This window comes from Furipterus horrens, unplaced genomic scaffold (assembly GCF_987537825.1).
Source record: "Furipterus horrens unplaced genomic scaffold, mFurHor1.1.pri manual_scaffold_6, whole genome shotgun sequence".
Taxonomy (NCBI): Eukaryota; Metazoa; Chordata; class Mammalia; order Chiroptera; family Furipteridae; genus Furipterus; species Furipterus horrens.
In genome coordinates, this window is record NW_028327176.1 from 180,260,616 (window position 1) to 180,286,371 (window position 25,756).

The 25,756-nt window shown below is 44.3% G+C and overlaps 1 protein-coding gene across 2 annotated transcripts in view; it reads left to right on the forward strand.

Annotated features, from left to right (window-relative positions):
• SASH1 (SAM and SH3 domain containing 1) overlaps positions 1-25,756 on the forward strand; it is a 161,631-nt gene that overhangs the window by 118,883 nt on the left and 16,992 nt on the right. The window contains exons 1-5 of one of the 2 annotated variants that reach the window (XM_090279953.1): positions 6,987-7,094; positions 11,794-11,926; positions 16,918-17,267; positions 22,473-22,547; positions 24,504-24,647. In XM_090279953.1, the coding sequence (XP_090136079.1) occupies positions 7,083-7,094; positions 11,794-11,926; positions 16,918-17,267; positions 22,473-22,547; positions 24,504-24,647 (714 nt within the window). In that variant the 5' untranslated portion in view covers positions 6,987-7,082. Of the gene's footprint in view, positions 1-6,986; positions 7,095-11,793; positions 11,927-16,917; positions 17,268-22,472; positions 22,548-24,503; positions 24,648-25,756 lie in introns of those variants that run through there. The other variant, XM_090279952.1, reaches the window with a different exon arrangement.

The window sequence follows — 25,756 nt, forward strand, 5'->3', positions numbered from 1 at the left end:
GATTGGTTTTCTTTCTCCCAAGCTACAGTTGAGGGCTTTATTTTGTGGTCCATTTATGTTTGTTATTGCTGTAGCCTGAGGTAATGGCCAGGGAAGAAGGAAACCCAACTGAGGAGAATAGCGTTCTCAATTGGGATACCTGGTCTCTGTCTTCTTTTACCTAAGATTTTGTTAAAAATACTGCATCATGTTTTGAGCCACTTAGCTGATGGATAGGGGGGTGGGGGGTGGAGCATAGGCAGTCAGCCTTAATTCATTTCTTCAGTTCCCGGTGAATTTCTGGAGACTTTATTTCAGTCAGGATCAGCCTTACTATTGACTTTCCTTCTTTTCACCCATTACTCTCCTGAAGTAATTTTCATTGCTCCTAGATTAGAAAAAGATTTTAAAAGGCCACACAGTTTGCTTCTTTTGAGATTTAAGGTTATGGAAAATGATTTTCAAGATTCCCACCAACCTGGCTATTGGAGAAGTGAGGGCCTCTTCCACTGGTCTCCAGAAACTGTTTCTAACCTTGATCATGGAGTTTTAAAGTTTAATGTATTTGCTTATGTTCCTTTCCTTGTTTGGTTGCTCTTGGTAGAATATTTTCTATATATAAATTTATTTATATTTTATGGAGGGGGGCTGCTGCTCATTTTGTTAATTGTGACACATATGCTGTGGTTTAGTTTGAGCAATCATCACAGACCTAATGGTTTGGCCCTTTAGATAGCCACAGACAACCTATCTAACTGTGATTCCTTTTCCAAGGATTCAGCCTAGATTTCTATAATTTGAAAGGCAATCTGCTTATTGAAGCAATTCATTTGAAGTGAATTTTCTTATTATTTACTCTACAAACAGAAGGAGAATCATGTTAAGGTTGTAGATTGTGGCTCTGGGACGCAACATTGGCCCTCCTGCCTCCAACTCCCACAGATGACTGTGCTGACCTGGTGACCTGTGTTGTGATTGGAGGAAAGAACTTGGGGTCTGTACCTGCCCTCCCCTGCCAGGTGGCTCCATCAGTTCTCTGTATCTCCACACCAGTGTGTGCCTAGGCAAGGTTGTTGGGCAGCTCTGTCCAAGGAGAAGTCATCGTGCCTGACGCATAAATCAGTCTGTCTAAGATGCCATAAAAGTAATGTGATTTTGCGAACACCACCCAACCCCATGGGAAATAGACCGCTTCTGGGATGAAAACTTCCATCAGCTCCAGCAACCGGAGCCTCCAACACATATGTAATTGGCCTAGTTGGCCATCCCGTTCTGAATCATCCTTTTTCCATGGCACGGACTATGTGAGAATCGAATGCACTTGGGATTGAGTGGGTTTGCTGTTTTGCTGAAGTCTTGGCTATGTCTGCCACCACCAATTTGCTTTAGGTAACACTACCCCCGCTTACCAGAGGGGCCTCTAGAGCTGCGGACTACCTTCCCAACACTTCTTTGTTACCTTAACTCCCCTTTTATATGAACAACAGAGTTCTCGGACCTGTGGGCAGGGTCAAATAATCTCCAGCAGAAACATCTTCCGGAGACGGACAGAGTGAAGAGAAAATCAGTTCTCTTTCTCCACTTCCCTTCCACTCCTCCCTCCCACCCCTTCCAGGAGAAAGAAAGACATTCGCCCCACTCAGGGCACTGTACCGAGCATAGGTGGTAGTTGACCTGCGTTCTAAGTTTCTCTACACGTCCTTGGCTATAGGACTCCTGAGGTCTTACATATTCTTTCTCTTCCTCATGGAGAAAGTTACAACACTATTTTGGGGGTGATTAAAAGCAATTCAGAGTTTATAAGTTTAAGAAATAGAGGAGAGGTTATTGTGGGAGGTAGCATTCATTTGCTGCTCCCTTGGTTTTATGGTTTTTTAAACAGTTTCTTAAGCGAATTAAGTGCTGACAAGCCTTTGCCCCTGGGGAATGGTAACATTACCTCAAATTCTCCCAAACTTTTTACAAATCAAAGTGTCCTGTAATTTTCTCCTCTTCCGCCTCCTCCTCCTCCTCCTTTTCCTCCTCCTTCTCCTCCTTCTCCTTTTCCTTCAAATCTGGCAACAACTACTTAATTTTGAAGCTGCCAGAGAGATTATTTCATTGTTACACTGCACCTCAGGGAGAAGAATGGAATCTCATTTTTTTTCCCCATAAGCTGACAGAAATCTTCTAATTTCAGAGGGTAATGATGTCACCAGCTAATGAGCAAAATATTTCTGACTAAACACGAGTCCTTCCCTTAATCCTTTGTGAAATAAATTTTTAAAAAACTCACAATATGTTTCATATTTTATTACTGACAACTCATAAACACTTTTCAAAGTAATTCTGGCTTCTTTAAAGAGTGAGAAGAATCATTTTATAAACCCAAAGAATAACATTAACCTGATGGCTGTGGCTGGAAGGCCCCTGCCACCGCCAGACACTGGCGACCCACTGAGAAGCATCGCTGCTGATCTGGAGCATGGCTCTCTGGAGCCAATGTGCCCCAAGGTAGGGAGGGACCTTGAATGCATTACTTCTTGGCCTGGGGGAAGGAGGTCAGGAACGTGGGAGAGATTATGAAATCCTGCGTGGAGAAGAGGGCCTAAAGCTGTTGTTGAGTGTTGTCACATGCTGTTTATACAGGCAACAGTGTCAGCCCAACCCTCCTATGACTGTCCAGACAGGCATCTAAGGTCAGGGGAGGAGAAAATAGTGGGCCCACATGGCCACTAATACTGGGCATCTAGGAACATGGGGAATGCCAGAAGAACATGGGAATGCCCCCAACCCGTGGCAGGTGCCCTTCCCCTCACAGAAGCATCTCCAGTTCCCAGCCAAAGATGAGATCTGCCACGTCCCCAATCCCTGTTTCTCTTTGTTCCTCTTATGCTTTTATCACAGCTGACATATGTGAGTCATATTTCTGAATTCTCTTGGGCTTTCATTCAAGGGCAAAAACTTCTAAGTCCACGTAAAGTCAGTTTTCTCGTATTTCTGTACCTTATTCTTGAGTCTCTGCATTTATTGGTTCATTTCAATGAGGAAAAGATCTGCTTAGCATAAATATAGAAACTATTTCTACTTACCTAAATGGAAACGAATATTGCAATGTTCAGTGTTGGAATTGTGTGGGGAAACAGGTATTCTTTTTGTATTACTTCCGAGATTTAAATATAATACAATGTCTCCTCTAAGAAAATTGTTACTGTGTATCAAAAGACCTAATGATATGTCCATTTGCTTACCCAGCAATTCTATAATCTAATAATCTATTCTATAAAAAGATTTTTAGATGTCTTAGAAATTTCCCAGTAAAATGTTCATCAGAGTATTATTTACAATATTGAAAAATTGGAAACATCCAAATATCCAATAATGGGGGTATTGTTTAAATAAATTATGGTATACTTCTATGAATGACTACTATTGAATTATTGATGTATTTATTTGTTGAATATTTGTTGACATAGGAAAATATCCAAAATTTAAAAATGCAGGTTATAAAACAGTCTGAATATTGTTTATTGAGGGCTTCAGGGTTTCTCTAAAAGGGGTCACAATGATAAGTGAGCACTTTATTTTTACTCACACTGTATGTTCATGTGAGGGAGACTTTGGAGACGCTGGTAGTGACCTTGGGAGGTGGAGCAGCTAAAGAGCATCAGGTCATTATTTTTGTAAAAACAAAACATAGAAGTGTAAGAGTGTATCGTGTATGTGTGTGTATATATGTCTGTGTGTCTGTAATGAGTGAGTGGACATAAATCATAATATTACTAATTTTTCTGCCTGAGTAGGAGATGATAGGTGATTTCTTGTTCTCTTTTGCATTTCTCCATTTTCCAAATTGTCTATAATTAAATATATAACGTGTAGTTGAACATGAACAATAAATATTACTCAAATATAGACACAGAAATGAATTGGACACCTCTCATTGTCCTCATGAAGTATAGTGAGGGGCCTAAGTAGTTCAGTATATTTTGTGTTAAGTCCTGTGACAAAGTCTGTTTCGGTTGTGGGACAACCACACAGCCTAAGAAATGTAGGGAGAAAAGCCAGGAAGGCTTTCCAGAAAAGGTGGCACACGGGACTGAATACTGAAAGGCCAGTAGAAGCTAGGGAGGTGAAGGGGGTGGGCAGAGGTTCTCACCAAAAAGGAGCATGCAAGTGCAAAGGCATGCAGGCACATGAGAGTGTAGGTATTTGAGATGCTCAGAGGATGAGAACCAGGTGCAGTGACAGGCCCTTTCCCCATAGTACCTGCACGTGGCAACACCGGAAATAAGGGTAGGGCTCTGACCGTGCGAAGTCCTGTTTCATGATAGGGCTTCATCCTGAGGAGCTAATGAACACTCCTTAGAGTGGGAGTCCTCAGCAAATGTGCACACCTACTGTGTGCTGGGTAAGTTCAAGTCTGCTATCCAAGGAACAAGACCAGTGATGCTTTGTTCTCATTAAGTTTGCCCCCACTGTTTCTACCTTCCCTCCACCAAGAAGCTTTCCAGGGTGGCTTGGCCCAGCCCAGTCTTTCAACTATCCCATAGTTTATTCCAATACACAGTAAGGGCTGGGAGCTACACAGCTGGAGACTTTAAACCTTTTCATTCCACGTTGATGACGCACTTATGTAGTGAGGGCCCTTCACCGGGCACTGTGAATACCAGGAAGGGGGACAGACATGGTCCCTGGGCCCGGGGACCTTCCTCTCTTCTGAAAGTCAAGTCTGTGTTGGGTGCCCATATGACAGTTTAAAAGGGGCGTACAGAAGAAGGTGGTCTCTAGATGGACGAGCAGGTGTGTCCTTCCCTCCGCCCTCCTCATAAAGCCTGGCACCGTTAATGCCCAGCCTTCTGCGGATCTCACAGTGATAGAGGTTTTGCCACTTACGTTCAAGGTTACCTTTCATTTTCTCAAGAACGTCAGATGCTTGCCTTTGCCTATTTGAAAAATGAAAGAAGTTAAAAAACACGTCCAAGGCCACATGCTATTCACAGGTGGCCTACGGGGCCCAGCTTCAGTGTTCCTAACTCTGCTCAGCATCTTCGCTGCATCTAATCGTACTGTTCAGGCCCAGCCTCAAAAGTTGGCCATATCACTAAGGTTTCGCATGTTTTCTTTGCCTTCGCTGTTTACACAGCACCAAAAACAACAATTTGTGAGAATTAAAACAGGTTTTGTTTGAGTTCCAGTCAGTAACAGACAGCCTGAGTAGTGACTGTGTGCTGAGCTCTTGCTGTCGACTATACATAGATCATTTTCGAAACAACAAACGAAGATAAATGTCATTTGACCAAATTCACGTGGATGAACCCTAAGACCCATGGAAGTGAATAACTTGGAAATTAAGCACAAGTTGTTCTGGCTCCAAAGGCTTAGGGCTTCCGTCTTCCCTTTACTCTGCTCCCATGGAGGCATCCGCATTTTCTTAGTTTTCTTCAAGTAGCAAATTCAACAAGTAACTTCTACTGACAGTGTTAAGGAATTTTCAATGTAATGTCGCATGTAGTGTGGTTGTTTTGGGTGAAGAAAGCCCCCAAAGAGGTAGGATGGTGCAGGGGCAAAACCACAGGTCTTGGAATCTGCCTCCACCATTCACCATCTGAAATGAGATTGTGTCTCTAAATAGATAACATGGTGCTGAGGAACTGAGAGTCTTTGACATATATGGGTGTTGGAAGGACAACATCGAGAAGGTACCTGCCACACGTGGTGGCACATTTTGGCCCTCAGATGGCAGTGGGAACGGTGGTATATGTGAAACCAGAGTGGGTATCAGTGAGGATTTGTGAAATGGGAAACTAGGTAGAATAGGGAAGGTGTGGCGAACCCTCCCTGGCAGAAGTAATGGAAAATTCCATAAGGGGTAGGGGGGACATGTTGGGGCAGGGAGAGATTCTTGCTAAAGAGTGAGAGATGCCACAGGAGCCCAAGGAAAGAGCAGGGCAGGTGCCTAGGCAAAGGGGGTGAGCTGTGGTGGCCGGCGTGTTTGTGTTGTGTAATGTCCTTCCAGGAGAGGGGGGGGACTTGGCACAATACAGAAGTGAAGTCGCTCACAGTGAGAGAGGCGCCTAGGAACGGGCAGTTCCTGCTATGTAGTGGGTGTAGATTACTCCCAAATGAATGAATTTAGCCCTGAAAATATAGACCTGACTTGCAGCCCATGACATGGAAAATTCATAGGGGTTTTCAGTCCTGTCTTGCTTGGAGGATGTTCTGTTTAAGTAACAGCATGTACACGCTGCTCCCCACCAGACACCCCTGAGAAAAGAAAAGGATCATCTGTAACGCAGTCCCCTCGCTCACACTTCTAGAATACAAGAGAACGCAGCTGCTCCGAAAGGGTCGCCGGGACAATTTGGCAAGACTGTTTTAGAGGCGTCAGTGAACGGGGGAACGTCCTACGTTGCCACTCGTGGTTAAAATAGGAAAAGGAGTCAGGAAAGAGAAAGGGAGAACTCCAGGAGAAAAACCAAAATCATAAGTTTTAATCCAGTAACTTCCAAAAAATAGCCACTGGAAGGTGTCTATTTTCAATCGAGACGACTTCCTTCAGGGGGTGTTGAGGAGAATATCTGCAAAAGAGATCTTTTTTAAGTCCAGTCACTTGGAAGGGTTAGTCCTTGTCCGGATTTGCTCAGATTCTTGCATTCTTTTTTTTTTTTTCTTTCTTTCTTTCTCTGGAATTCCATAGACAGTAATTAAGGAACTGGAGGCCAGAAGGAGGTCAGGGAGCCTTCGTCAGTGAAAACAGGGATTGTTTGCCACGTACAACACTCCCTTTTTTCCTTGTGGTGAATAGAAGATTTGCTTAGAGCCGATGACTTATGCCTTTTTCTTACAAGTTATGCAGTTAGCAAGTAACTGGGAACTCGGCAAGCAAAAAGCAGCTAATTGAATCCAGTGTCCTCGCTTTTTTTTTTTTTTTTCCCCTTCGGATCCTAAACTGTGCTGGTGGAGTGGAGCCTGTCTGAACATGTAACTCAAGGAGCATGTTCCAGAGGTGCCGCATCTTCACTTTGAGACCAGAGTTGACGGCACAAGAGTGAAGACGCTCTCTAAGTGGGGAGGGGGTGGGGGTACCGGACGTCCTCAGAGTTGCCCCTTAGGCCTGCTCCATGCCGAAGCCGGTAAGTTCGCTGGGCGTGTTTAATGCAAAAGGGGAAACGTGCTTTCTGGCTCTTCAAGAAAAAGCTCTGGATTGCTTCTGGCTGCAATGCTTTTGTCTTTTCCATTCACGTTCTCTAGATTTGTTCTTCCCTTGTTTACTTCTTTCTCTACCTTGTGACTCTGAGCATTCTTTTATCTAGCCCGCTCACCCACTAATAAGGCATCTCTTCGGGGGGAGGAAAGGGAATATTTTGAGAATGCAGGGGGAATGCGAGCAGTGAAGTGTACAGGGGTTGGAGCTCAGCTGTCAATCGTGGAGGCTGTCAGTGTGGGGGACTTGACTTCGGACAGCGTGGCACGTCACTTTTCATGCAGCTACAGCCGATCGGCCTCCTTCTCTTAACTTCCAGGTGAATGCCTGGGGAGCGCCCGACGTCTGCTTACTTGCTGGGTTAACCAGAGATGCTGGTGTGAATTTCCCAAGCAGATACATTCCCAAGGGCAGAATCCTTTTCAGAAATGCTTGCATATGTGCTAGTGTTATGTGCTGGCTCTAGGGGAGCTAAGTCGACTTAGTGTGGCTTGTTCGCTGAGACTGAGTGAGGGGCGTTTGGAGCTGGAGAAGCAAGCCGAGTGGATTTGTTCAAAAGGCTCCGTTGTAATCCTGTGCTCAGCGCGGTCTCAGGCAGTCCCCAAAGGGTTCTCGTTGCGCCTTGCAATTTGGTTTAGCCTTTATTACTTACTGCCCGTTACTCCCCTGCCTGCACCACTGTGCCACGCGGCTTTTGGAAAGCATTTATCCTGCCATGGTTGCAAGAATTGTTCTTACAGGGTCCACCGAAGTATATGTTGCCGATCGGCAACGATAGGCTCAACTTGAACAGTTGAGGGGACACTTGGAGTTTGCGCCAGCACACAAATGTTTGTATCAACAGATGCTATTAATTGTGTTTCTCTTTTCCGATCATCCCTCATGTAGCTGTGTTATAAAAAGTTCTCCAGGCTGGCTCCGTGTCTTTCCTATTAGAACATTGCAGATGTGTCAAGGGCGCACATGTTCCAAAAGAAGCTGAGAAGGAAGGAGGCTCCACCCTCCTTCGCAAGCCAAAAGGTCCCCTAGGTTCCTCATTCAGCACCCTGGCAGGCAGTGGTGTACTGTCTCTTTAAAGCAGCTATAGTTTTGTGCCTTGGCTTGGTCACTTTGTTATGGTTTAAAACTGTGCAGCCAGCTGTCTGCAATCTGATGTAATGTTGCCATGGAAACCAGAAATGAACTGCTTAAGCATTCACCACAGAATTACTACATATAGCATTAGCCAAAGTAATTAAAAGTTGAGCCATATGGGCTTTGTGGTGGAAAAATCTGCAATAGAGAGGCTGGAAATCAAATGTTTCTATTTACAACATTGTAAATCCAGTTTTTCACATCCTTTGGTGGGATAAATGATTGCCTTTTTCTACTTAAGGTTTAGAGGTGGAGGTTTTCATGCAGATAATTGAGTTTTCACCTTCTCATTCAGAAGATGATCAAATTAAAGTTTATTTTAGTACTCTCTCCTGGAGTGGGACAGGGGTGGGGAGCAGACCATGTTGTGTTTGAATGTATATAAATATGTACTGCTATTTTTTCCACTGTAGTTTATTTAAAACCTGTCTTATAGTAGTTCTGAATTGTTTCTTGGAATCAATGAGTCATTTTATGTACACTGCCAATTTTCTTCATCTTCTACTAAATTCTAGGCGGGAAATTGTAAATTCTCACAGCCCCATATTTGGACATATATTTTCTGAATGAAAAGACACAATGTGTTATTTCCAGGTTTGGGAAGCGGCAGCAGGCTTGCTTATTTAAAAGGAGACGTGAAATGAGGAATTTACGCTTAAAAGAAATGCAATGCCTTTGCAGAGTCTTTATGTTAAAACAGCTGGAAGAGAATTTTTTAAAGGCAAATATTTCACAACTCCTTTTCCTCTGGACTCAGGAGGAAGTGAGAAGTCAACACCTCTCAATCAACAAAAAACATCTTGGAATATACTGTTCAACATTAGTAACTTCTAGCTACTTACGAGATTTTACATTTAACAAAGAAATATATTTGATTTTATTTTCCATTTCTTTTTATGCTGCACCTCTCTTGTCTAGTGTTCAAAACATGGTATTGCAAAGAAAGTTCTTGGCTCCTATGATTTGTGACTTGCTAGAGGCAGACACCTCTAAAATCTTTTATTTTAAAGAAAAATAGAAATAAATATTAGTTCAAAGTTCGAAAGAGCTTCTGTTTCTCAGAAACAGATGGAACATGTGAAAGCAATTAAATACCTGGACTGTGTTACTTTTCACCATGGTGACTCGAGGGAGGAAGTCAGAACTGGCAGGGAGGGTGCTTGATTGAGGATCATCGCCCTGAAACCTGTTGTCCTATTTAACTTTTTTGATATCCCCCTGAAAAGTTCTCTCTGCTGACCTCTTTCCTATATATGATATATGTCTTTGTGGACTGAAAATTTGTGTATCAGTTCTTTCTATATTCCATTTCTCTCTTTACTTCCCCCATTTCCTGCACGCACGCACGCACCCCACTGCCAGTGGCAACCCCCCCACCCCCCAGCTGGGGGTGAGGTATATACAACAATACCTCAGTGATTTTTAGCCTCATGTAGCTTCCTATATCTTGACATTATAAACAACTGATACTTATTTCATTTTCACTTTAGAATTTATAACGTGAGGGTTATAGACATAAAGGTTTGCGCCATTGGTATGTCCAGAGGCTGGCTGTCATCTCGTGTTGATGCTCCTTCTATTAGGCTTGCCTGGGTTTTGAGACACATCAAGAAGGCAGAATGTTTTTAAAATGTTTTTGTGTAATTCCTTGCATTATGGTTTTGTTTAGGTAAGGCCGATGACCCAGAAACAGAGTTAATCGACTTCTCATTCCTCTGGTTGACCACTCCAACCGTTCCATCGCACATAACAATTCAGTCAAGTAAACATCAAATTCTAACTGGACAAATCATTATAGAGTAGGAGCTATATTTATTTCTTTTTAATTGTGTTCCATTTTTAGTTTTAGGCCAAATGCAGTTAAGCCTAATTACTAGCATGCAATGTAGCCTTCTTCCCCCATTACTTGGGGGGTGCAGTTTCTGTTCTTGATCATCAGGTATCACTAGTTAACTTAAATTCTGGAAAGTGTATACAACATTATATCTAGGAATTTTAGAGAAATTGTACATGGCTATTGGTGTTCTTCACAGAATGGAAGTCTGAGAAATACCCCTGTCCAACGACTTGCCATTCATGGGGTATCATAATTACTCTTTAGTGGGTGAATGACTTGCTTAGAGTCCCAGTGGGAGAAAGAAGCCAGGAACCAGGTTGTACTCGTCCCTTCCATAGACCCCAAGTGCTGCGGAAATACTTGTGGACTCACAATATGCATCATTTTTATACTTACGTCATTCATATAATCTCAACCTCATTTTCTCTTCAACTGTTCTCTGCTCACTCTTGCTTACCTATTTTGTTGTCTATAACGCTACGATGAACGAGCGCATTTCTTGCAGGGAAAGTCTCCATATTAGACTCGTGTTCAGAGACGCGGTTTGTTTTCTCCTTGTGTTTTCGGTGGAGGCATTCCTCTCCCTGCCCCTTCAGTGCAGTAGGTTTGAGGAAACGGGGAGAAAGCTGTTGCCAGGATGTGCAGTATTAGCTGGAGTCGCACCAGCCGCCTAGGGTGTGCCGCGCCTGTGTGCTGCCACCCGCTCTGTGCTCCCGGGAGTGCCTGATCCCAGCTGCGCAGCAGCCCATTCCATTGGAGACTTCTTTTGCCTTTTTACATTTTGAACAGATAAAGCAGAGGAAGCTGCATATTGAATGTTGGAGCTGACTTGGAAGTGAAAACCTCATTTCGTTCACAAGGAAAGGATTGTTTTTTGCCTGGGTCATTGCTGCGGAGAGAAATTTTTTTTCCTGTCTGTAATGTTGGATACTTGAGGGAAAACAGCTGGGCTGAGCATACTTGAATCGCTGCAGAAAGCAATGGGATGCTGGGGAATATGGACGATAGTGTATGGCTGAAAAGGTCAGCTTTTTCCCTTGTCCCTCTTGGAGGAATGCAGGGGCTGTCCCTCAGGCTCTCCTGGTGAGCTCTTGGGAAGAGCTGGGAGAGGCTCAAGGCAGGGCTGAGATGTGGCAGGCAGGCCTCACAAGCGAGCTCGAAGGCGCCTCTTTGCATCTCTTCTTCCTTTTTCCTGCCCTGCCGGTTTTGATTTTCGGAGAGGACTGGAACAAGTCAACAGAATTTTGGTTTGGAGAAGTAGTTGGTGACCACGCTGAAACAGCACGTCCTGATGGGCTAGACAGATGAGAGCCTGGCCCAAACCACAGCAGTGAGACGGGAATTACAGGGCCAGCCTTGGAGAGAGTCCTGCGGAGTTCTCCTAAAAGAGGACCGGGAAGTAGCTGAGACAAAATATGCCACATGCCGGTCAAGGGCAAGGGTGTGTGTTGTGCTGCTTAGGACCTGATTCTCCACTCGTTAGGCCTTAAGATGGTAGGTGGAGCCTCAGGAACCTGTTGGACAAATTTGTCGGTGCCCAGAGTTCAGCCGCAGCACCGCCAAAGTGCACACTGGTGGTGTGGCCAGGCTGCACCCAGCTGTCAGAGCCAAGCTCTGGAGCAGTGATGTGATTAACTTTTCTTTTGTTTCTTGCCAGTCAAGAGAACAGTCGGATGATGAGACCGATGAGTCGGTGAAGTTTAAGAGGTTACACAAGCTGGTCAACTCCACTCGCAGAGTGAGAAAGAAACTGATCAGGGTGGAAGAAATGAAAAAGCCCAGCACTGAAGGTAAAAAAGCAAACTCCGCCCTGCCTATTCCAAAGCAAATCACATGGGGTCTGTTTTTCAGTAGAAAAAGAATATGATTTCAAGTGGAAAATGGATTGAGTTCTGGCAGAGAGAGAATTGATTCTGCCCGCTAGCCAGGGCAGTGCTCAGAGCGTTACAGGGTGAAGGATCTGGCATCCAGCATTTTGGGGACTTAGTATTTTACATAGGACAGAGATGAGAACTGGCTAGTGTGTGACTATGACATCTTCTCAAGGTGTGGCACAGCTTTACCTTTGAGCTTATATCATTTTATATAAACTTTATTTTATAACTTCCTCTTTGTATAAGCTTCTGTCCCGAAAAGGACAGTGGTTCTTGTCCAGTGGATTTGGTTGAAATCTGATATACATCCATCTCCGACAAACATCTAACAATTAAGGCGCTTCGTATCCTTTTGGATCTCTTGAGGGATGATCAAGTCTCATTTCACATGGGGCTTTAAGGACCTTCTGTGCTAAGTGGATCTTTGAGAGCTATATTGCTGGCTGAGCCACTTGTCAGATGAAGCAATAATGTTGAAAGGGGTATGAGCCTGGATTTATTGGGATGAACAGTTAACCTTTCAAGTGTAATTATGACAGTTTAAATCCCATTTGGATCTGTCTCTCTTTTTGTTAGTAATGTGCATTTGCAGCATCTCGTAAAACTCTTCCCCAAAAGATAAAAGAATAAGATGTCCTCTTTGGAAAATGATGAGTGAATTGGAAAAAAAACACCAGAAAGAATATCCCTTTTTTTTTTTTTTTTTTTAAAGCATATTACTTGTTAAAGTGTCACACCTACATTGTGAGGAATTTTAAATTTTTAACATGTAGCTTTAGCAAGTGCCATTGTAAATGCCTTTTTTGGTACATAAATAAAATCAAGCTGTGGAGGGAACTGAATTTCCCCTTATTTATGGAGATGATGGTTTCCTGCTGTCATCATTGCTGACTTTTACTTTAATTTGTTATAATTATGTATCAGTTTAAATCCCCTAGAGGAATATCGAAGGTGAAGTGGTTACTGTGGAAGAGCAGAGGCTAAAAGGGAACAGGAAGGAGAAAGTGAGAGAGCTCTGCTCTATGGCCAATTCCATAAACTTGGAGTTGTATTGAATGACCTGGGTTTCATGTGAGTGTCTTTCTTGCATGGATGCAATGCTGATTTGACATGTGGATGTGTCAATCAATACCTGTCTGCCAGTCATGGTTTTCACAGTCTGGAAGAAAGCCTGGTTTCCTCTCAATGTGGCGGCTCTTACTGAAATCACAGGCACAATGTCTGTTAGTAACATTAACTGGACCCGTATGGAGTTGCCACGATTGAACCTTGGGGGCACCACATATTAAAACCTCATGCACACTTGACAAGGTTAAATCTTAAATATCACAACTAGATTGGTGGTTCTTGTTCATAAATGAGATCAAATGAGTGGAGTAGTTAGTATTGGCCCCCTCATACATGATAGTCATGTGTGTTGGGGCAGCCTTTCCACCAGAATAACATTTGTAAAGACACAGAAATATTGTAACTCACGTATTTATCTCGGAATTAATAATTCAGCCAACTCTGAGACTATATACATAGTTGCAAAAAAAAAAAAAAAAAGGAAAAATATATACCAGAAGAGATAGCTCTAGGGTAATAATAGTGACCAAATGGACTTCTCACTCTGAACTTTTAATTCATGTGGGTATGAGTTCCATGTCTCAGGTGGAGGGTGGATTCAGTGAGCTGAGCCCCAGTGCCGTGGCCTGGGCTTGTTGGTATCACCGAGAGAGGCCCCAGGTGTGTGTGTGGCTCAGGGCACCTGCCTCGGGCTGCCCCCAACACCCTGCTAGACAAGAACTCCTTCTGACCCCTACATAGAGCTTTCTGTGGTTCTTCATGAGCCAAAGAAGCGGCGCTTGCTACTTTGGCCCCTGCTTCCGCAGGCAGTTCAGATTTGTACTCCCAATAAGCCCTACCCCCTGCCCCAGACTTTCAGTGATGGGATCCTTTTGACTTCCTGCGTGCCTGTGCCAATACTAAGTTGTCAGAATATGTATTGAGAACATTCTATATATGCCGGGCACTTTCCTAAACGCTTTTGATTTTATGTTCTTGTTACTAATCATCCTCCGAATAGCCACGAGAGGCAGGACTCACATCATGCTCCTTTCACAAATGAGGAAACTAAGATACCAAAAGGTGAACTCATTACTCAAGGTCACCCCACCACGTCAGCCAGCAGAAGACCCGGAATTCACTCCAGGCAGCCTGAGTCCTCTGCATTTTGGGCTTCCACTCTGCTCCCACGCCTTTCCTCACCCCTCCCCAGCTCTGTAGGTTTGGAAAATCCTGGAGAGTTATAATCCTTCACCCAGGCTCACCTGGTTACTTGAGTTTCAAGCCCTTATCTGGGGCCCATTTGACCCTAGACAATATTAGATTATAAGCCAGGTCAGTGCCCTCATCAACCCATTTCTGTGTCTTTTTCCTAGAGCTGATACTGCCCCACACCCTTCCCTCATTGCTCCAGCTCTCCATAACCTGATAGGGAATCACTCGCTTTTCGGCCTGGAGTATACCTTCACATAGCTCTTTTTGTTTACTTTTAGTTTCTCAATACCCTTGTAGTAGGTATTATGACATTTGGTAAGTAGCGTTACTGATGAAGAAACAGACTCAGAGACTGAAGTAATCGCCCCGGGTGGTGGAGAAGCTGAGTGGGAAAGCCAGGGCCGCCGGGCTGGAACCCGGGGCATCAGTCTGTTCTCGGCGTAAAGGCATCCCGTATGCTATCCTGCCAGCATCCCCTTCCCTTCTGTGTTCTGATCTCAGCGGAATAAAATAGATGAAGGTCGGTATGGGAAGCAAATCACACGAAACGATGACCGAGTGAGTGAGCGCTCTCGATGGTCATTCTCCCACTAGGAGAGTTGTACCTTCCGGTCAGGGGAGAGTCAGGGCAGCAGGGCTCTGAACCCAGGGAGGCAAGTCGGGGCTGTGATGTCCGGGCTTGGGGCCTGGCAGACGGAAGAGCCTACACCATGGGAGGCCTGCCCTCGCACCGGCTGGAGCGACCACTTTGAAAACTTAGGCCACGCATCCCTCCAAACTCCTCAGTAGGTGCCGACTTCCAGGACCAGGCGGTAGAGCTACATGTGTCATGGGGGGGAGGGGGTGCCCCAGCTGGTTCCAAACTCAAAGGGGACATGGAAGTACTGGAATCTCTGCTGCCAGCCTTAAAGACAGAGGCCAGAAAATTTCCAGGCCATTACCGAGTGACAGTAATATTAAATGTTAAAATATTTAGTCAACCCATTTGATTTCCCCAAAGCCCCTATGGACTGTGGTAGGTAAGGGCCTTTGCACATCTACATGGACATCTGGCCTTTGGGGACAGCCATGATCTGTGACTGGACTGCTTTTGTAGAGAAGGCTGTGCCCCTCATCTTGGCCAAGGAGAGGAGACTATCCAGGAGAGGTTGCTGTTTGTACTCCTGGCAACGCAAGGCACCCTTGGTCTCCATACCTTATTAGTCAGATGCCCTGGGGAAGCAGTCAGGGGCTTTCATGACATCCGCACACTGCCTCTGGTCTGGCGAATTCCTGGCAGAACCCTAGACCCTCGTTTTGAACTCTGAAAAGATCCGGGAATAAATCTCGAGTATATTTGTGCTGCAGGTTGTAGAGAACTTTGGACTGGACATAGTTTCTGCCTCTCCCTTCCCACCCCACGATCTTGACATCCAAGTCAATCCTGGGTTGCGCCTAATAGCAGTGGTACTTTCTTTTGTTTATATTTATAACTGTTAAGTCCCATCAGGTGGAAAAGTAAAACACTTTCAGACTTTTAAAGGACTGCTACCAATTCACTCATCTTTTCCCTTCTCTGAAGTGAACACTCCTTTCCCCTTTACCACTGACATTTAACCACACGCTGGCACCCTCGCCCCAGCTGGTATATTTAGCGCCATCCCCTCTGTTCCAGGAAACTTTGTATTTTTTCCTCTTCACGGTTCAGCTGGTGGAAAGCTGCCGTGCTCAAAAGTTTCCTTCTAATTAAAGGGACACAGCCAGATGGGGTCACTACACCCACAGTTTGACCTACTTCTTTTTCTCACATCTGTTCACATCACACATGTGGCAAAGAACTCCGTTTCCCTGCCAGCAGGTCCAGACCTTTCCGCTGGGCTCCGGAGCGCTGGCGCGCTACCTGGCTCTGGAATCCCGGGGACGCAGCGGAACACTCGATGGGGCTGCTTGCGTGTCCGGGCCCTTAAATGCCCCCGCTGCTTCTCGCAGGGCCCGAGTCGATGGGAAAGTCTGGCTGGGATCGCTCAGTTCCCTCACTTTTTGAGTCTGGCCAGTCAACTGGGGACCATTTGTCGGTTGCGTTAGCAAGGCGCCACCCTTCGTGGTGTCTCCACACCCAGGCTCCCTTGGTGACTTAATTAAATGGCATGTGCACCAGTAAAAAGTCGCTGTCAGCCACATGGCAGGCATCACACTCCAAGTATTAAAAAAAGCTCAGCAGCAGGGCCTTTCCGCAGGGGAAAGATCCTGATTTTCAGCTTCTGAGGATTAGTGCACTTAAACTGGGGGACTAATTATCTTCAAATGCTAAGGAACACATATCATGATAATGACCGCTTTGGATGGTCCAAATGGCATTTGTAATAGGTCTGTGAAGGTGTTTGGCCTATAAAGATATTTAAAGGAGAGGAAAACACATCCCATACCTTTTAACATTAAGCTCGAGTGAAACCATACGCTTGGACGGCTTGATTATTTTCTTTTTGACGTGCCTTTGTTTAAGTGGCAGCCAGGTTTATGAGGAGTGTAAGTGTGTGGGGGGGTCACTGTGGTTTCTGCATGGACTAGCTTATTTTTTGTGGGGGGTGCGTAAAGAAAAGTCTATGAGAGAATGGAAGGTGTGTTTCTGGGAGGCCCTGAATGTGTCTGTGTTGATTCCTCTCCAGGAGGAGGAGAGGAGCCTGTGTTTGAGAATTCCCCAGTCCTGGATGAAAGGTCCGCCCTCTACTCTGGAGTGCACAAGAAGCCATTTTTCTTTGACGGCGCTCCTGAGAAACCTCTGGAAGATGAATCAGACTCTGTCACCACGTCTCCATCATCCAGCAACCTGGAAACCTGGGGAGCTGGCCGGAAGTTGGTCAAAACCTTCAGCAAAGGAGAGAGCCGGGGCCTCATTAAGCCCCCCAAGAAGATGGGCACGTTCTTCTCCTATCCAGAAGAAGAAAAGGCCCAGAAGGTGTCCCGCTCCCTCACTGAGAGCGAGATGAAGAAGAGTCTCGGGTCCCTGAACCACGGGGTAAGTACGGATGGTATTTGCTTCTATGGCAACCACCGTCGTAGGCACCACCTTCTCGTGTCCCTGGAGGAGGTTCAGAGCGTCCAGAAGCAAATCCGCTTGAAGAAAACGGATACTAATTATTCATGTTCCAGAGCTTTTCTCTGTCAGCGTCCCTCCCGAAAAGGCGTTAACAACAGCATGACCTGTGACCTGCAGCTGCTGCGGCAGAGACCCAAAGGGGGTGGGAGCTGTGGCATCCCCAGCAGGAGGGCGCGCGGGCGCCCCTCGGTCAGCGAGTTCAATATCACCTACGTGGTGGAGCGCAGCCTGTACAGCCACCTGAACCTGACCCAGCTAGTGCGTCCTGCCTCAGACAGGACCCTGAGCAAGGCCGAGAAGCAGGACCTGAGGCGGTGCTTGCTGGAGGAGGACGAGGAGGCCAGAAGGAAGTGGGCCGCCACGGTGGACCGCTGTACTAAGAGGGTTCTCTTGAGAATCCACCAGAAGTCTGTGAGTCTCCAAGAGGGTCACCAGGATGGCCTTGTCATTTCTCTGAGGTGTAGTCAAACATTGTGGCCTTTCTTTTGGGGAGCTTGGTGTCTTCCTCTCTCTTCTGCTTCTCACCTCCTCTCTTTGGGTCCATGCTGCCATCCTCGCAGATTTCCAGCCCTGCTGACCTTTGGTAATGGCTTATCCTTCTAATCCATTTGTCCTCTTTCTGGTTGAAGCTGTTTGATTTGTAAATGAAAACTAAGCATTTACCCCGATCCAGAGAAGGGCCTTCAGAGCACTGGGATGGGGTTGGGCCTCTTACTAGGAGTGGCTGTGTGTTCTCCCAGCCATCATGTCACTTGATCTCAAAGCAGCTGATTCAGAACAGAGGGCATTTTGCCCTTAAAAGAGATGCTTACTGTTTTACTTAATTAAAACAATAGGAACTAGCTCATGGAAAGATCGCCATCATCACAGTCACCAATTTGGTGATTTAGAAATGTTGTCAAGTATGTTTCTTTTATCATAAAAATTCTTATCATGGAAAATGCTTAACTCTAAAGGGGAAAAAATTAGAGCTCTCTTACTTAAATCTAGTGGATGCTCTTATCTTTTTAATCCAAAGGAACAAATATTTTAAAATGTCCTGCACTGCTCTGTACTTCTATACATAGCAAGGAATAAAGTACTGTACCTACTTTCAAATAATAAAATATTTTTTTAGTTTTAATATAGACTGATTAAACTTCATAAAATTTATTTTCAAGGCATGACTTAATTTGAGCTTGAGAATATAGGTATTTTATTCCCTGAAGTTCCCACCCAACTTCTAGAGTGTAACACAGGCCATATAAAATGGCTCAGGGAGAGGCGGGGCTTTGGGCTTCCCTACTCTGCTGTCCCCAGGTGCCCTGCTTAATTCCCTCGGGACTGCTGGCTGCGGTGTCCCCCCCCCCCCCCTTTTACAGGCCTAAGGCTATATTGCAAACTCCCTTGGGGGCTTTCTCCAGGGTTCGTTCACATTCATGAGTCAATGTTCTTCACCAGGTGATCACTGTAATATAAATTCATTCAATAAAGTTCTGCTTTTGTGGAAATGGAGACATTTTGTGGAAATGCCATCATCCTTCAGATGACCTTCTCTGTTCTAAAAGGATCCTTAGGTTTGTCCTTAGCCCTTAACATTTTCCAGATATTCCCCCATGAGCTGACTTTCTCTCTGATACTTCTCTATCTTTCCACATTCCCTTCCGTCTTAACAATACTTTTAATACTGCTAGTAGCAACTTTCCTTCTGGTTCTTTCAAGAGCATGGCAACCATTTTTGGTGGTTCTGTCTTTTTTGCAATTAACAGAATTCTTGTTTCGCACTCATTCAGTTCTGACCCACAAGTATTTATTTTATGAAATACTTGTGATTAACCAATCGTGGTATAATTTACATTTTACCTTTAGAAGGAAGGGCTCTGCCCAGTTTTTGTGCCTCTCTGCCATTGAACATGACCTTGATGGAAAAGATTCACCTCTTCTCTGTTAATCGATGACTCAGCTCCATGAGTCTGTCATGTAATAGAGAGAATTTTTCCACGTTGGGCACTTAAGAGTTGCTCATGTGCACCTGTAAGGGTGGCACATCTAGTCTCTATTCCAAGTGTCAGCCGGAGGCTGGATGCTTTTAAGGTGCTATGAGCCTGAGGCAGCACTGGGCAGTATTAATACTTGTTGAAATATGTGTTCAATGCTAAATTAGAACTTTGCACATGCCTTTTATTGTAAGCATAGTTGCACGATCAGGTAATCAAAACTTTCTAATTAATTAGAGAATATAAGGGAAAATAATGTTAACTAGCAGAAAGAACTTTTTATTTGTAAGAGATTGAGAAAATTTCTTGGCTTGGTTTACTTCAAAAGCTTTTTTCCCCCTCCTGTCCTTTTTGTCATATAGCTCCTTTGTTTACACAAGGCGCAGTTTTCTTTCATCTTCAACCTTGATCTTTTTGTCTTTCAAAAAAAAAAAAAAAAAGGCCATACTTGCTTGATGAAACCTCAGGGAAATAATAATGCCTTGAATTCACTGAAAATGGTCACTTGTCTTGCTTTTAATTTGGTCATTCCGTTTTCGTTTGGTGGAACAGACATGCATGACATTATGGAATTTTGTCCATTCTTAAACTTCAACCCTACCCCGTAAAAACATGTTTTCAACCGCATGACCATTTCATTGCCTGGATCTCCTCATCCACAAGCATCTATCTAAAACGTTCTTACAATTATCTATACATGAGAGGTATGAAAACTTTACAAACGTCATTTAGGCTCCATTGATGGAGACCACCAAAGTCAAAGATTGCTTTACTTTCTTCCTATTCTCTCTCGAGATTTCTCTTTGTTGAAGGGGTGGTGCTTTGGTGCTTTGAGAATTACTTGATGTTACTGGAAAAGTAGAGATTAGTTCAAGCAGTGTTCATTGTTCCAGGCTTTGTTCTCCTACAATGATAAAGAAGAATCATTTCCAGATATCTTAGCATATCCACTGGGGGAGGTTTTAGCTGGTGGTTATAAAAACCGGTCCGCTCTTTAAGCTTTTATTTTAGGAAGAAATGCATAGAGCTTGCATATGAAGATATAAATGAGCTTCTAATTTATTACAGTTATAGTTTCCTCATAAATTCTTCATCAGTTATTTCATATGCATCCGAAACAACATGCTGGGCCCTAGTGTTGCCGTTGATGTTGGAATTTAAAGCAGGAAAGTGCAAAAGCCATAAAATGAGGAGGCATCTGGGCGCCATACTGTGTCTGTAAAGCCCTGAGTCACAGGAAAAGAGCTGGAATACGATTACTGCCTTTGCAAAAATGAGAAATGTCTATTTGGTGTTATAAGCTAGAAAGGGAAATTAATGTTAAAAATGAGTCTGGAGAGGTGTTCATAACATTGCTCTCCAGGTTAGGGGATTGGGTGAGTGTTTTCGCACACAATGAGGTCTTTCTGTTTTTATAGAATAGATACAGGTCTAGTTAAGTTGATTCTAAGAGAAATCTGACTATCCTTTGGCATTTAATATAACATTAGAATAATGTTCACTGGACATCCTGTCTGCGGTAGATTATTGAAAACAGCAACGGCAGCTGGGGTGGAGGAGAACAGTTGTGTGACATCCTGAGCGTTGGTGACCCCGAAGTGCCTCCTGGAACACTGCATCTCCTGGCCCCCCTTCTGCCACACCTGCTAGCCCTCACTTTTGGCCCCATTCCTGAGATGCTCTCGTTTTTACAGTTGAAGCTCCCAGAATGGAAGGCACAGAACTAAACTCTAGTCCTTCATTTGCATATTTAGAATGCTGTCTCAGCCTAAAGTTAGGTATCGTTGTTGGAATATGCTACAGTTCTCGGTGTACCCAAGTGAGAAGTAATGGAAGAAAGTAACATTCGTGAGAGTGTCTGCTTTGTACCAGGTAGTGTGCCAGAAGTCTTCACCTATATCATAGCGGTTGTATTTTACAGCTGAAGGAACCAAAGCTCAGAGAGTTGAAGTATTTTACATATGGCCTCATAGCAGGTCAAGTGGCCGAACCAGGATGTGGATCCACGTGTGTGATTTCAAAATCCTAGGCATTTTTTCCTAGATAGCTCTTTTTCAACTCAATTGACATGTATCTAAAGTACATTTATTTTAAATAAGCAGTGTTTATAGTACACATTTTGCTTTATGTTCATTTCTTCTTTTTAAAAGCTGTTAGAGTTCTGAGAGAAACAGTATTCAAATTATGGAGCCCAAATCTGCTACTCAACTTTTATTACCAGTTTCTTAAAAGATAGTCAGATGTAACAAGAATTAGTTTGGTTTACGTTTCTCTTTTTTTCTTACAGACTTTTTGGTGCAGGGGGGAGGGCCCTTGAGTAGCTTTTGCTAAAAAAAAATGAAAGAGAATTCAAACCAAGTTTTGGAAATATAAAAATCACTGAAATAAGCACAGTTTCACAAAGTTTGAACCCAGCTGAAAAGAACATTAAAGTTTTCATTTTTAATAACATCTGTGTTTTTCCTACTGAAATGAAGGAGTGCGGTCAAAGGCAGCCACTGCATCAGCTTTTTTCTTTCCGGACAAATGTGGTATCTCCACTGCATACACCGAGAAAAAGGGTCATAATTAATGAAGTTGCGCAGTTAGATGGGAAACTTGCCAGCATTTTTGTCTAGATCAGGAAAGCTGTGAGTGAGTAATCCCCTTGGCCTGTAAACATAACCTATTTTCCCCCTCCTTAGCGATTTAAAACTAAACAAAAGAGTCTGTTAGTAAAGCCTGCCATCGGCGGCAGAGCCATGGGATTTCAGACCTGGGTTTCTAAGACCCTTCTGAGCACGTGGAGTCCTTCCTTCCCACTGACTGCTCTGTGCAGCTGGGAGGGAAGTCTGTTGCAGACAGAATCTTGGGGCAATTGACACGTGGATTTTTTTTGTTGTTGTTGTTTTAACCAGTTGGTGTTTGCATGTCCAGGGGATTCTGGACCTCTGGTGTAGGCACCGTTCCAGCAGCCTGTGAAGGGTAAAATGAGGGAAGTGTCCGTATGACATGAATCATGTACTTTTTTGCTCATCACTTCTCGTCCTGCTTCCATCCTGTATCGTATGTGTGATTCCGTGACGTCCTGCCAATGGGAACTGTGTGGGGCTGATGCATTGCTGCTGGCTGACTGGAGCCTAATGATCCTGCCCTCTCCCTTCCACAGAGAACCTGCAGTTTTGGAGGGTTTGACTTGACAAATCGCGCTGTGCACATTGGCGGTAATAACGCTGACCTAATGGTGAGTATACATCGGCGGAAAAGCAAAAGGTTTGGATTTAAGCGATGTGGCTGACAGTTTCACATCTAGTCTTTTTGAGAATTGATACTGGGTAACCTCTTCCTTGGTGATCCTAAATCATATTTGAAAAGAAGCCCTATGTCACCCATTTAAAAAAAAATTATTGAATTTATTCAGGTGATATTGGCCAATAAAACTATATAGGTTTCAGGTGTACAGTTCTCTAATACATCATCTTTATATTGTACTGTGTGTTCACCGCTCCAAGTCAAGTCTCCATCCGTGATGGATGATCACCATTTATCCCCCCTTTACCCTCCCCCATCTCCCCTACCCCACTTTTCCGTTTGGTAATCACCGTACTGTTGTCTGTGTCTATGAGGTTTTCCTTTGCTTCATCCCTTCACCTTTTCCATTCAGCCCCCAGCCACCTCCCCTTAGAGACACCTTCCTCCCACTGGACTGAGCCGTGACCACCTCTGGCCTCCACCTCGCCCCTTAACAGTAGCACCATCCCTTCTCTGCCCATGTTTTCAGTTTTTTCCAAGTCACAAACCCAGAAGAGCTCGGCCTCTGCGGCCTCGCACTAGTTTTAAGTGCACAAGCAGTGTGGGACAGGATGGAGCCCTGCGACTTGGGTTCAAGAGTATTTGCCAGAGTCTCTAAAAACCCGTTTGATCGCAGGCCAAGTACATAGCCCCATATTAAGCCTAGGTCTTTCTGATCTGGGATGTCCTGGAATGAACCCAGTCTCCTTGGGGACAAAGCAAACCAGAGTCCTGTGGGCCGAGGTTACTGGCTCCTCAGACCCGCTGCCTCCAGATGCCAGGCCGGGGACAGGTCTGCACGGGTTTTGCTCCTTGTGTTTACATGCTGAGGCCCCAGGGAGCAGGCGGGTCTTATGTACCGTTTTGTTTTCCTCTCTTGCATTTTGTCAGCAAACTGCTTTATTTCGTTGTGATCAAGTGGCCGCTGAAACACCCCTCTGTGGTGTTTGAAGTGTTTGAGAATTTCCTGGAAGAATAAAACTAGTTTATTTAGATATCAAGTTTTATTGGTTTGTAAACCAATAATTTTATGGAGCCAATCCCTTAAACAAGAAAAGAGAGTATGAGTCATTTTCCCTCCACTCCTAGGAGTCGACCACACCAAGTGCCGCTCTGGTGCAGGTCCGGTATGATGTGTAATGACTGCGATTGCTGACTGTTCTCAGCACCTGCCCAGGCGATTCGTAGCGTTGTCCTTCTCTTCTCCCTCACTGCTAGGATTATGTGAACACTGGCTCGTGTAAATCCCTCTTTATTGATGAAGTGCAGTCCCCTTGGGCATTTAAAATGATGGAAAGAAGTATAAGAGGAGAAGAATGGGACTAAGATTAAATAAAAAATATATCACATCCCACTTTAAATAAACAAACAAAAGCCCCATAATGAGTAGCTTTCAATTTTTAATCAAAAAGATACATCACATATACCTGAGTTAATATAAAATAATATTGAATGTCAACTGTGTAATTAAAAAATAAAAAATGTTGAAAAAAAAAAAACCCCAAAAGTTTTTTTTTAATTCTTTTTTTAAAAAATTTTATTAACAAGGTTACTTTATTTTATTTATCTGTTTTTAGAGAGAGAGGAAAGGAGAACGAGAGGGAGAGAAACATCAATGTGCGGTTGCCTCTCATGTGCCCCCAACTGGGGACCTGGCTTGCAACCTAGTCATTTGCCCTGACTGGGAATCAAACCAGCGACACTTGGTTCACAGGCCAACACTCAATCCACTGAGCCACAGCAGTCAGGGCTAAAAGTTTTAAAATGATTAACAATATAGTTCTGAGTTAATAGGAAAAATTTCAAAATCTGATATTTTTCTGAGAGATAGAACATTAATGGTTTGGATAATAAAACCAGTTTGGAGACTTTATGTTCTGTGATTAGAGGTATTTGTTTTGTTTTGCAGGGTAAAGAAGGAGATTTTGTGTACAAGGAAGTCATCAAATCACCTACTGCCTCCCGCATCTCTCTTGGAAAAAAGGTCAAGTCAGTGAAAGAGACTATGAGGAAGAGAATGTCTAAAAAATACAGCAGCTCTGTCTCTGAGCAGGTATGCAGCTGCCGAGCAGAAAGCCCCCTTGGTTCCCCCTGATAACAAGGAAAGCCGAGGATGGTCAGTCTGAGACTGTAAATGCTGCTAAATACAGACATTCATTGCCATTAACTGGGCTCCGGGGCCATGCTTAGTTTCCACAGGCAGACATTTGGTACCACAAACATTTATTAAGTAAACACTGAGGGTCATTTTACCACCATGCTTAGTGCTGGGAATACAAAATGCAAGCCTTACCGTCTACATACAGTTGGGAGGAAAGACAGACATGTGAAAAAATGATTCTTTAGTGCAGTAGTGATGAAATTTGAACACAAAGGAAGGATTTGATTTTCTATAATATCTCATCCTGCGAAGTCCATGTCGCCAGAATCAGACCTAAAAAAAGGACCCTCACGTTTTCTTAGGCAGCGGACTTTTCCACTATTGCAGAAGTTGTTCTAGAAATACATAGCAAGTCTGAGCAGTCAGCTCAGAAAATGCTTCCTGGCTACAGGACTTTGAGGGTAATCATGTTTCCATGGGGTCGTTTTCACTCACTGGCTCTATCTGAAGCCAATAAGATGTCACAGTATTGATCCCCTCCGATTCTATACCGCACTTAATTGTGTGGGTGGAGGGAATGAAGACGTGGAGAGCCTGGCCTTTAGCTAATTCTGACCGTTCAGTTTTCAAAGCCCTCCCTTCCTGCCCCTCTCCAGTATTCATCTTGTAGTCTGTTGAAGTACTTGTGTGCGCTGGCTGTCTCCTGGAACTAGGTGGGTAATGCTGCTTTATTTACGGGGGGAAAGAAAACCGGCAGAGCAGGCATTTTGGCTCAGCTGCTGCCCTCTGGTGGGCATAGTAAGCTGAAACCCAGGCATGGCCTTGTTCGAATCCCTGAACTTGCCGCCCAGCCAGCCAGCCAGCCAATCGTTTATTGCAGTGGTTCTCCTGGGGGGGTGGGGGCATTTATACCGTCAGGACTGCGGTGGGGTGGGTGCTAGTGACATCTAGTGGCCATAGGCCAGGGAGGCATCTTATGCACAGGACAGTGCGTTCCATAACAAGGGATCGTGCCTCCAAAATGCTGATGGTGCTCAGGTGGAGAAACCCTGGCTTTTTAG